This window comes from Microcebus murinus, chromosome 1 (genome assembly GCF_040939455.1).
Source record: "Microcebus murinus isolate Inina chromosome 1, M.murinus_Inina_mat1.0, whole genome shotgun sequence".
NCBI lineage: Eukaryota > Metazoa > Chordata > Mammalia > Primates > Cheirogaleidae > Microcebus > Microcebus murinus.
In genome coordinates, this window is record NC_134104.1 from 39,288,456 (window position 1) to 39,301,879 (window position 13,424).

General features: G+C 33.1%; 1 protein-coding gene across 1 annotated transcript in view; it reads left to right on the plus strand.

Annotated features, from left to right (window-relative positions):
• Positions 1-13,424, plus strand: part of EPHA3 (EPH receptor A3) — a 340,388-nt gene that overhangs the window by 91,629 nt on the left and 235,335 nt on the right. The window contains exon 3 of the mRNA XM_012750987.2: positions 5,811-6,471. Within this exon, the coding sequence (XP_012606441.2) occupies positions 5,811-6,471 (661 nt within the window). The remainder of the gene's footprint in view (positions 1-5,810; positions 6,472-13,424) is intronic.

The window sequence follows — 13,424 nt, forward strand, 5'->3', positions numbered from 1 at the left end:
TTTTAAAAAGCTCCCTGGCTGTTTAGCCAGAATTGAAAAAACATTGATTTAGGGAAATTAGACAGACTAGTTAGAGGTATGGGACATTTGTTCAAAGCTGCAAAGAATCATGGGATCCTAGTATAGTGCCTCTCATTCCAAGCTAGGAGAATAACTAAAATTAAAGCTCCTAGAAGTGTGAAGCTGAGACTGCAGTAATTCTTGTCTCACTCTAGGGGTTTTAAGGAAGTAGAGAAATGAAAAATGCTGGTATCTGTGAGCCCAACTGTGAGGTGCTGAGTAACATAGAGACAGAGGGGACCAAAGGATCCTCACATGATCCAGCTTCCAGGAGATGTTATGCCTTTAATAGCCTGCATCTTGTTAAAACTGCACAGAGTACCAAGGCCTGCCCAACCTACCTAAGAATCCTAAGCATAGATCCTATAGCATTTTCTTCCTAACTCTTCCTTTCTCTCTCCAAAATCCTTTGCTTGTTTTCTTCACTAATAATTTCTGGTTCTTTCACCTTTTTCCTGCTTTTCCAGCTCTTTTCAGTGTACTTTACCCAAACTGGGATGTTGGCTACCCTATATTCAATAAGGCAGTTCTTATACCATTATCAAATTTCTGCTGAATACTTAGAAGTTAAAGGTAGGTGGGGAATAAATAGCAGTTATCATTATTAGGATAACTGTCTATGTCTTCCAAGACATGCTCCTTCTGTCATTAGACTCTGGCCTATATCTTGTTGATGATATGGACATTTCAACATCATATCTCCATCTTCTCTTTCCCCAATCCATTGGCCACTAACATGATTCTCTTGTTACACACACATACACACACAATTGTATTCACCATTTGTCTCAAATCTTTTATATTACTCAATCTTTTGGTATCATACCATATATATATATATATGAACATATACATATATATGTATGAATATATACATATGTTGTGTATGTGTGCACTTTTGAGACCAGAATACTCTAAGAAAAATTACCATAAGTAAATATAAATAGAAATATAATGATTTTTGTAGATAAATCTTTGTATGACACTTGACAGTGACAGCTTAGTTGTAAGAGATTGTGCATGCATGCTTAAAATGCTGGTGCATAGTAGATACTCAAACACTTGCAGGATGAAGACTGAATTTTTAAATAACTATAAGTGTTTATAAGGTAAAAAACATGAGAATAAGAAATGAGTGGGGAAAGGAATAACATGAACCAATTTACTATCACTTAAAATTATATGGTCTGAGATTAATCATCATTATCATTTTGCAAAATGCAATACTATGTATTTTTTATTAACCATGCAAAAGCAATATTGTTAACATAATATTGGTGAAGTAATTTTCTTTTTATTTTCATATACAAATTTCTAAGAAACTAATTTTAAGTTTTAAGAGATAAATCCTGATGTTAATTTTTCTCACATTCCTAATATTAATATCTAAATCATATTATACTATGCACTTAATATTTTGCAGCTTCTCCCTCTCTTAAAGAAAACATACCCTCCCCCATACTCCACATTAGCAACTAGCTAAACATGTTTTCCACAACAGTAATTAATATCAACGATAAGTATAAATCCTTGATTACTATAATTAGAGGACATCAGAATGATAGTCACTAGGTTAAATGCCAATTAATTATAGAAAGTATGTGTTTACCTCTAAAATACATATTTGACTCAGTGACAAGGAACCTATGCTATCTTGAAAATATAAACTAAGAGTCTCCTTAGTATCCTACACTACCTTTGATAATGGAGAGGTTCACTGTGATTAAGCTACTGGAAATGAATTTCAGAATAGCTTCTCCAGGAACAGAAAGTCTGGATGCATAGTTTTGTTATAGTTGCAATAATCTGGAAAAAGATAAAAACCAAGGAACCCAGCCCTGGCTTCTATGGTCTAATAATAAAAGCTTAAAGTAGAAATCTGGAACTCAGGGTAGATATTAGAATTGTTGGTTTTGGAGAATTGTAGTTTTAGAAAGTATTTTGAGCTCTTCTGAGTCTGCTTCCTTCTTTGTTGAAGACAACCTTACTACTGGACACCACCACAGTTATTTTTTTTTTTAAGTATTAGAAAAATGAAGAGACATTTGATTTTCACCACGAAACCCTGTATAGCACCAATTCTGCATGTCTTCCATTTTTTTTCCAAGTCTGCCTTGAAATGATTACTAGGCATTATAGAATCTTGAATAATTTATGAGCATTACACATTGATTCTCCGACTGGAAAAATGGATAAGCTTGGGCATTCCTTAAAGTTATAAGCATAAGTATTATTGCAGTAACTTTAATTAATGATTTGTCTTATTGCCGCTGCTAGTGAGAAAATAATCATTTAAGGATTTTGTTTCTACTGTCTTTAGTTCTCTGCAACTGCTAGAGTTAGAGACTTGCTGTTTTTGCACTGGTTTGAGATGACAAGCCACCATTACTTACAAGCAATTTGGACTTCATTACAAATTGATGAAGTGATAATTGCTCTCTGTAACCTTTTATGTGCAAAGAATGCTGGTGCTGTTTGCATTATCTTTTTGCAATTTATACCTCTGTATTCAAGGACTTGTGATAGCTTGCCAAATGTTAAACTACACTGAGATCTTTATAATTAAAATCATATTTTATGTCAAATTATGAAAATCTCTACATAATATGTTCTGTTTGATGTCTACTAAAATGCTGTTCATTGCAGAAGAAATTTGTGAATGATTCATCAAAGTAACAATCTCAATCATTCTTACAAGGAAATCTTGGTTTATAAAACATAAAGTCAATTAGTTTATTTTCAAATAATATTGTCATCATCTAACTTTCTGTAAGAGGGTCCCAGAAAGCATTTATTATCTAGAGTTTTTGCTAGCTCAGTACTTTACAATGCCATTGTAGAATCAATGTAATGATAATTGTGGATTCCATATAACACTGGCTTTAATGCCAGAAATTTTTTAAGTAAATAAACAGATTCTTTTACTCTTTACCATTTTTTCTGATATTAAACTTATACACTAATTTTGCTTTGAATGTGACTCTTGTTATAGTCACTTCAGTGTAAAATCCTTAGAACTGAGGCTCTCGTGTTCAGTTCACTTCTTAAAAGCTCCCTATAAACCACATAAATATACTGGATGTTTATAAATGATATATTGATGATTATTAAAACTACAATATGAATATTTTCCCCATATTACGATACTAAAAAATCTGATATATTACTTATAGGGTTTTCTAAAATAGATCCATTTTGTTCTTTTGTTGGACCAAGGAGTGTGATGATAAAATCAGGCTAATTTTGCCTCCAGAAAATCAGTATCTATCTTGTATTCTAGATGCTGAATGATCATGTTTATTAAATGAGTAATGATTTTTACTTGTTTTGTATTTTTGTGAGTTGGCACATGAACTAGGAAGAATTAGAAATTTTAAAACTGTGTTTTTCAAATGAGTGGGGTCTACAAATTGTTTTGATAATTTAAATACCTCAATATAAATAATTTACTTTTCCCTAATGAGGCTTAAAGGCCAAATAAATGCCATATTTCTTTGTAGTTACTATCAATTTAGAAATCAATATTTTATTTGATTTTGTGGTTAGACATTGCGGATTAGAATTTCTATGTGTCTTTAATAGATATAAATAGAAAAAATATTATACTTTAAATACTATTGATTTAGTTAAAAGTATCAAAAAGTGTTGAACTAACCTCTTTATTGGAGAAAAATTTAGATAGATTTAGAATGGTCTTCACAGTGTTTTATTTATTTATCTGCAAAATTTAAATATATTCTGTAATTAAAAACTTTTTATTGTTATATTATATATGAAAAATAATTTTTGTGCCTATCCCAAAAGGTCAAATTTTGTGTTGCATACTATGGAGGTCTAAAATTTAGCAAATGTATATGAAACAAAACTAAACTAACCTTGCATACTTTAAGAATTAAATTTACAGATGAATAGGGTATTTAATAAGGGCTATATAATACAGAATTTTAAGAATGTTAGGGATGTAGAAGGCACAGAAGAGAAAAGGGCACAGTCCAGTAGGTTATATACTATAAGAAAGGAATAAAAAATGGAAGATCCATTGGGTTTTTTTTTTATTTTATTTCTAGGTATTATCAGGGTACAAACATTTTGGTTACATTTTATGTCTTTGCCTCACGCAAGCCAGGGTTAAAGGCATGCCCTTCCCCTCTACAATGCTACAATGCTCACTGTGTCCTTTATTTTTGAGTTTATCCCCCCAACCCCTTAATCCCTGGAGAATATTACTACCATGTGAGCACCATAGTGTTGTTAATCAGTTAGTACCAATTTGATGGTGAGTACAAGTGGAGCCTATTCTTCTGATCTGATACCTCACTTCAGATAATGGGCTCAAGCTCAATCCAGGAAAATATAAGAGGTGCTAGATCACTGTTGTTTCTTATAATTGAGTAATATTCCATTGTACACATATACAAATTTTAATAATCTACTCACGAATTGATGAGCACTTGAGTTATTTCAATATCCTTGCAATAGTGAATTGTGCTGCCATAAACAGATCCAATGGTCTTTTGAAAATAGTTGACAAGAGTACACATTGACAAGAAGTAGTATGTGCATAAGTGAAACTTATAATTAAGTAATCTCCATTTAAACTTTTAGAACAATTAACATGAGGTTTAGGACCAGTTTTTAGAAAAAATGTAAATGCCAAACTAAAGAGTTTGAAAGATTTTGCATACTGATAGGGAGCTGCAAGTGACTTTAAATTCAAGAATGCCATGGCAAAAGATGTGTTTTCCTGCAAGCAGTAGGCAAAATTGGGCATGATAGGAAGAAAGCACAAAACAGCTAATATAATAGTTTTGAGATCATAAGTAATAAACACAAATAAAGATGCTAGGTTAAAAGCTTCTCAAAATATCTTCTAAGAATCACAGAAATCCATGCTTCACTGTTCTAAAAAGTCTTGAACCTTCTAAAGTCTTTTTACACTGAAAAAAGTTGCATTAAGATAAACTTAACTACTATAACAACCATAGCACCCAAAACTCCCAAATATCTGTACATATCTTGCATGGGTAAAAGTCCAATGTGGGTAAAAAGGCATTAAGAATTGAATGTTGTGGTCTTCTCTTTGTATGCATAATTTACGCTTTTATTTTTTTTTGGGGGGTGGGATTAGGTATATTTATATTTTTACTTCAAAATTTTTCTCATAGTTCCTCAACATATATCTATTGAAATGATAGCACATTAAAGTATGTCATGTATGAAGATACATGGTAATGACATCATTTAGATTCACTTCATTTTGTCATATATCAATGGTACCCAAAACTTGGCTTAAATTGGGAAAATATTGATAAAGATGAATTTTAGGTGGTAATATTTTTTATTCTTTTTTAAAATAAGCAATCAAACAGAACCACAAATATACAACAAAACCATGTTATGTTGTCATTGGACACAACCAATTTGAGGTTTTGATCCTGTAATGTTTGTTTAGGCTTTACCAATAGCTAAGTGACTTTTTCTTGAATATCTATCAAACAATCACAATGTCATCAATATATTTTATCAAAATTACAAATTACTTTGTGTCAATGAACTCAAAGAACCTTGCAAATAATAAAAACTACAAACAAGATTGGTATGGAATTGCTCCATATCATTTTTTTAAATGAGCAACATTAAAGTTTCTGTTTATTTATTCCATAGTTCTTGTGATGTCTTTGACACCCTTATGTTATGTTATTATCATTAATTCTGCCTCTCTCTCTCTCTCTCTTTCTTGGATTCTACAGTGGGAAGAGATCAGTGGTGTTGATGAACATTACACACCCATCAGGACTTACCAGGTGTGCAATGTAATGGATCACAGTCAAAATAATTGGCTGAGGACAAACTGGGTCCCCAGGAACTCAGCTCAAAAGATTTATGTGGAGCTCAAGTTCACTCTACGAGATTGTAATAGCATTCCATTGGTTTTGGGAACTTGCAAGGAGACATTCAACCTGTACTACATGGAGTCTGATGATGATCACGGGGTCAAATTCCGAGAGCATCAGTTTACAAAGATTGACACCATTGCAGCTGATGAAAGTTTCACTCAAATGGATCTTGGGGACCGTATTCTTAAACTCAACACTGAGATTAGAGAAGTAGGTCCTGTCAACAAAAAAGGATTTTATTTGGCTTTTCAAGACGTTGGTGCTTGTGTTGCCTTGGTGTCTGTGAGAGTGTACTTCAAAAAGTGCCCGTTTACAGTGAAGAATCTGGCAATGTTTCCAGACACGGTACCCATGGACTCCCAGTCCTTGGTGGAGGTTAGAGGTTCTTGTGTCAACAATTCTAAGGAAGAAGATCCTCCAAGGATGTACTGCAGTACAGAAGGGGAGTGGCTTGTACCCATTGGCAAGTGCTCCTGCAATGCTGGCTATGAAGAAAGAGGTCTCATGTGCCAAGGTAAGAGTCTTCTCTATTTTCTTTACAATGGCATTTCTCACCTGTGAGTTTATTACAATGTAATTGAGAGACATGAACTCAGTCTGAACTCACTTGGCAGAAAAACATGCCTCAACCTGACCAGAGTCTATTTTTGGACTTAATTTATCCCACTTGATGTGATAATTCATACTTTTTGTAGAAATACTAATGTGTTTGATTATGCAGCACTGGCTTATAACACTAGAAGTGTGCTGGTGTTATATACACTGTTTTAAAGTTTTTCCTGCTATTTAAAGACTACGGTAGTCTAACTCTAAACCAATTGAAAGGAAAAAAGTCTCTTGTAGGTAGAGGTTAGTGGCACCTTCAGCACTCAGCTAATCCAATTCTGACAGAATTGGATACTGAGATGACTGTGTATGCCGGTGCTCATCTATCTCATAGGAATATTTATTTTGTTGCCATAAAATATGTTTTTCTCAAAAAAAAATGTTTTTCTCTTCACTGACATCTTGGTATCAAATAAATGTTTACTTAAAAAGGATTAGTCCTTTGAAGAAGATTATTTTATTTAAAAATTCAGAGCTAGGCCGGGCACAGTGGCTCACGCCTGTAATCCTAGCTCTCTGCCGAGGCGGGCGGATTGCTAAAGGTCAGGAGTTCGAAACCAGCCTGAGCAAGAGCGAGACCCCGTCTCTACTATAAATAGAAAGAAATTAATTGGCTCACTAATATATATAGAAAAAATTAGCCGGGCACGGTGGCACATGTCTGTAGTCCCAGCTACTCGGGAGGCTGAGGCAGGAGGATTGGTTGAGCCCAGGAGTTTGAGGTTGCTGTGAGCTAGGCTGATGCCACGGCACTCACTCTAGCCTGGGCAACAAAGTGAGACTCTGTCTCAAAAAAAAAAAAAAAAAAAAAAAATTCAGAGCTGGTACTGAATTTTTTTAAGTGTATTTTGCTCCATGATTTAGCCCTTGTTACTGCTCAGATTATCCATACCCCTCTTCAGGTTTGAATGCATATCTGATATTAATATAGTATCTGAGAACCTGAACTCTTTTATCAAGTTAATTTTTATTAGAATTTTCTTTGTACTTGAAGTAGAATCAATTATGAGATCATTCTTTCATATAAAATTAAGTTTATCAGCCATCCTATATAAAATCACAATCCCACTTAATCCAATTAAAATTTCTTATTTAGCATTAGGCAAGGTTTTACACTTAAGAAGACACTAAAATTAGTATTTGAATTTTAAATATATGCATATATGGGAGAACTTAAGTACATGGTTCTTGGTATCTTGTCCATTTTGATGCTTTTGTTAGCTGTTATACTCTGTCAAGGGAATTAGTTAAGTTGGGCATTCCACTCGTGGACATATAGTAAGTCACTGCTCTTAAGTTCATGTGGAAGAAATAAATATATTTTGTGTATAAATTGTCCTTTTTGAAAATCCAAACAGAACATAGCATTTTGGTTTTGACTATAGACACATAGAAATACATTTTTAAATGGTTCACTCTAGCCTCATACTCCCCCATGCTATGTGGATGCATGGAAAGAGACCCTCAGAATTCTGTTCCTAAAGTAGTTTTGTAAGTTCTAAAATTAAAACAACATACTAGCTACTACTTGTTTATATACATGAGTGAGCAAAATCTCAGTAGCCTTTATACCCCACTTTGAATTGTTTTTTTATTATTACAGTATTAGTAAGTAGTATTACAGTATTTTATCACTTTGTGTTACGTGTTATTGGTGAGATTTATTTTAAATAAAATCATGAAGGCCTAGATCAGAAGAAATTTAAAAAGTTATCCACTGAATAAATATTGAATGAGCACCTACTTTATTCTAAACAGTGTGTAAGAATTAAATTTTTTAAAACCATTCATTAATTAGGCACTTACTAAATGCCATTCATCATGTTGATTTGCTAAATAATGTCCACGGGCTGTCTCATTTTTTCCTCAAAATAACCTATCAGGTACTTACTATGACTATCTTCAATTTAAAAATTAGGAAAACAAAGCTTTGACAGGTTCAATGTCTTTCTTTAGGTCCCTTAGCAAGTTAATACTAGAGTTGTTGATATTGAAAATGATGTATTCTGGACCTTTAACACTGGAACAGACATCTGAAACCAGGAAGTCCGGCACCAAAGACTGCAGTCTTAATGTCATCCTATCATTGTGCTTTCCTATCATTCAGGCTAATGGTGACAGAGAGTAGGAACCCCACAACATAAATTTTACTACAGTTAGAGGACTGTATTTTGAAGAAGGAGTAGAGCAACAGAGAGTTGGCACAAAGTAGCCAAGAATCTACTAATATAAGCCTTATCTGTATCAATTGATTTCCCACATTTTTCTGTTTCTAGATTTTTAAGAAAGAGGAATTATTAGCTGAAGTATCATATTTTAGGAAGACTAAACTTAGCCTGGGTTGTATTTAATAAAAGCTGGATGTGTGGATCATCAAGCATCTTAGATATGCAAATTTAATTCAATAAGTGTTTCTGACCATCTATTTGTACACAGTAATAATGTGTCAGACACAGGGGAAATATAGACCAATAAGTCATTGTATCTACTATCTAGGAGCTCACAACTAGTATGAAAGTAAGATACATAGATGAATCATTTTAATGCAAGACAAACCAATTCATCTTCTACAGGGACACAATGTGCATTAGCAGTGTAGGGTAAGGAGAGATTAACTTTGAATATTTCACAATTAATAAAGGGAAATGTTAATTAATAATAGGGAGGCTTTGTGTTGAGAGTTTTGGACTCATTATCATTGTGTTTAGAAACATTTAGGGTAGGGAGAAAGGGCTAACTACCTTACACAGGTTACACATTCCAGAAGGTGAGGTTTATGATTTGTTTGTTGAAACATTATCTCAAAATGTGTAGGAGCCCCATTAGAGCACGGTCTTCTGAGTTTGTGCCACAGCGTTGCCTTAAAGATGATCTAAATTTCATTAGTAGGTCATTTTCTGACTTTAGTAATGAAATATTCCAAATTAATTATTCTACTCCAGACAGATAATTAATGACAGTTAAAGTTCAGTAAGGCGAACGATGAAAATGTGACAATATACATTTGATGGGAAATAACCTGGTATTAACTGAGTAGCACCTAAGTGGACACATAGGTACTACAGTAATAGGGTATTGGGGAGGTGGGAGGGGGGAGGGGGGTGGGCATATACATACATAATGAGTGAGATGTGCACCATCTGGGGGATGGTCATGATGGAGACTCAGACTTTTGGGGGAGGGGGGAAATGGGCATTTATTGAAACCTTAAAATCTGTACCCCCATAATATGCCGAAATAAAAAAAAATGGTTGTATTAAAAAATATAATAATTTCCAGAACTATAAATAAAATCAAAGTTATCTTTGTATAAGACCAGAATTACAACTATGGAATTATACTTCTCTTGTATATAATGTTTACTTTCACAACAGTTCTGTTTTCCTGAAATAAGAAAAAGTAGTGGGAAGTATATATTGACCATTTATTTAATTATTCAACATTTCTTGAGTTGTTTAAGAGGTGCCAAATTCTTTATTGAACACTAGACAGAAAATAATGAACACTTTTACTGCTAAATTGGTTTGGTTCCTAGTTCAAAAATGTGTGTGTGTGTGTGTCTGAGAGGGAGAGAGAGAGAGAGAGAGAGAGAGAGAGAGAGAGAGAGAGAGAGAGAGAGAGAGAGAGAGAGAGAGAGAGAGAGGAGAGAGAGTGAGCTTGGTCTCTGCCCCTGAAGAGACATAGATTTTAACTTGTTTATTAAACAGAGCTAAGTTAACACTAGTTTAAACTGGAAAATATGTTATTAACATTTATGAGGAAGGAAGTGTTAAGCTATTGGTAGAGGAGGAGATGAGTGATGGGAAAATAAAACTTTCTGCCATAAGATAAAATATATTGCTGATTTTTTTCTTTTTTTTTTTTTCCTTTTTGTTGAGGAAAAGTAGAACACAGGAAAACTAAGAGTAATAAATGTTGCATCTTTCTTTCAATGGCTGTTTAGAGGAAGAAAATAAGGGAGGATGGAAAGAAATATTGGTAGCTAAAGTTAATCATTAAAATTTGGTTGCATGCCAAGCAAACTGGAAACAGAGAAAAAGTCACCAGGAGAGTAAAGCTTACTTATTACAATAAATTTGGTTAAATGGAAATGAACTTAAAAACAACTAGACAAGAATACACTGATAAGGAATAATGTAAAGATTGGTAAGGAAGGTAAGAAATGAATCAGATGTTGTTTACTAGAAGTGTCTCTACTATGTCATTTCAAAATATGACTATTGTTTGAATAAGTTATTTCTCACATTCAATGGAAGAGGGGGAATGGATGGTATCTCCTTTAATTGACCCATGTGTGTAGCCTAAACCTTTTTTAGGCTGTGTTCCTGGGATCCAGGCAAACTTGCTGGATGTGCACAGTGTGGTAAAATGTCAGGTTAAGTTGTTTTTATGCAATGCCAACAAACTTCTTTTTAAAAGAGTAACATTGAAAAACTAAAATTATAAAGTGACTTACTAAACCCAAATCATCTGCCATTTGCTTTCAATCATTTTCAATCAAGATTTTACTTGATTATTTCACTTGGGACATCATTCACATTTCTTATATCCCATCATAACTCTTTCACTGATTTTATTTTTTTAAGATTGGAGGTGTGTGGACATTGTGCATTCATACCAAGGGAACATCATGACTTTTTTTGTTATTGTTTAAATCCTGGCTAATGAATTATGTTATCTGTTTTGGTTTAGTTTGGAGAGAAGAAATGAAAATGCTAATGGCTTTTTATATAGTCAATTAATTACATTTAAGGCAGATAGCTGAAGGTTACTATAAATATTCCTTTTCATACAAACTTTGTTTAGACTTAGTGTACCAAATACCTTATTAATGTCACTGAAGAATCTGTTGCTCTCTGCTTTATCTCTGCACATTCATTGTGGAATGCTAACTTTGTTCCTTGTTCTTTTACGTTAACAGCTTAGTAGAAAAGTGTGCTTGATGTGATGTATGAGGACACCTAGACTGTTTGATGACTATCTGAAATTATGTTTGTTTTACTTTACTTAGGATACCAGCTCTTTTTCTCCACTCATTTCTCTGTCAATTCAGAAATTCTCAAAGCAGCTGTCAAAGTTTCAATAACAGGATGATTTAATGATTCTACTTGCCCTGACAAAGGAGCTAGAGGAAATTGAAAACCTCAGTAGAATGTTCATAGAACCTACTGAGTCTATGTGCACAATCACAAGGCACCCTCTAAAACTGCAAGGTATTCTATGTTTGACTAAATTCAGAAGCATTTTCTTCCAGTTGTTTTCAGATTGGAAGTTCCTTTCGGGGATATATCATTAATATCTTTTTTAGAAACATCGTGCTTAGAAACTAGCAGAGTTTAATTGAGTAGGTTCTCAATTACATACTTATTGAATGACTAATTCTTGGGAGATTTCTATGGCAACTATGCATTCTTGGAATATAAGCCCTGGAGAGAACATACTTTATACTATTTATCTTTGATTCCACTAGGCCTTTCAGAATGCCTTGAAAATAAAGATGTAATTGTATCTAATTTAAAATGAACACATTTGACTATTAGATTACATACAGTTGCAACCAGATAAAGATATATTCATCTGAGTTCTAGAGTGATGAATAAATAATGTAATAGTATCTAAGAGAATATATTTTTCTTTTTAATGAATGTATGATGAATATTATTTTTCTGCCCTACAGAAATCAATTGCACTAGATATATACCTATAATAAAGCAAAGATGTAAATATGTTTGAAAATGCTGAACTAAGATTTATAACTTCTGTCTCTTAAATTTAGTCATCTAGTACTTAAAGCATTGATTCATCCTTTAAAATCTGCACTATTATTGTCAGGTCTCTTACCTTGAGTTATAAACAATTTGTTTTTCCTGAATTTAAAGTAACAACTTTTAATTTCCACTTTGCCTTTAGCAGTTGCACACCATGATTTTTTTCAAATGAATGAATTTATTTTAATAAAAAATGTGCCACTGATAAGTAATATAAATAACTTTCAAATAACAAATTACACATATACATTATGACAGCTTTATAATAGCTATAAACCCTTTGATTTATACAAGATTCTATGTTTTCTCACCAATTTATGTAAGTTATGATAATAGTAACATGATGCTGAAAACTTACCAAAGCTTGTCTTCAAATTTCAGTTTGCATTTAATGGTTCTATTTGGCAAAAGGCTCTTGTCACTAACAAATGTTTGAAGGCTTGAGCTTAGGAGTCCCAGGATGCTGCTCATTAATTTTATTCCTAAACACTTTGAGCCTTGGTTTCCTCATCTGCAAAATGGATGACCTTCAGAATGGCCAGTATGTATTGCCTAGCCCATTGCATAGTATCCACCACTGGATGCAAGATATTTGAACATAATTCTTACCAGCAGTGTCAACATCCCTGAAATCTTACCTTCCTTGCTTTCTTGTTTCAATTTGTGTTACATTTAGATACAAGAAACTCACTCATTCAACAGTCTCTACTACCTTAGAATTTAGAGATATCTTGAGAAGAGAAAAAATTACTTTAATGAATTTATATATTTATGTATTTATTATTTCTTCCTTGATTGCCTACCTTCTTTCAAACAGAATCATTCTTTTCTGAAGACACTTCATTTTCAGTTCCATTAAACTTCTAGTCTGTTAAACCATGGATGATATTTCCTCTATTTGTCACTGTTAGCTTTTCTTTTTCTTCTTCTAAACAGTAATCTATTTTTCCCATCTGGTATTTGACTCAGTCCCTTACCCTTTATATCACAGGTCTTTTCCATTGATTTTTTAAATGTGATGTTGAATTTAGAGACATACCTTTTTGATATTGTATATCCAGAAGGACTTTTAGGTTTTTAACTGATTGAAGAA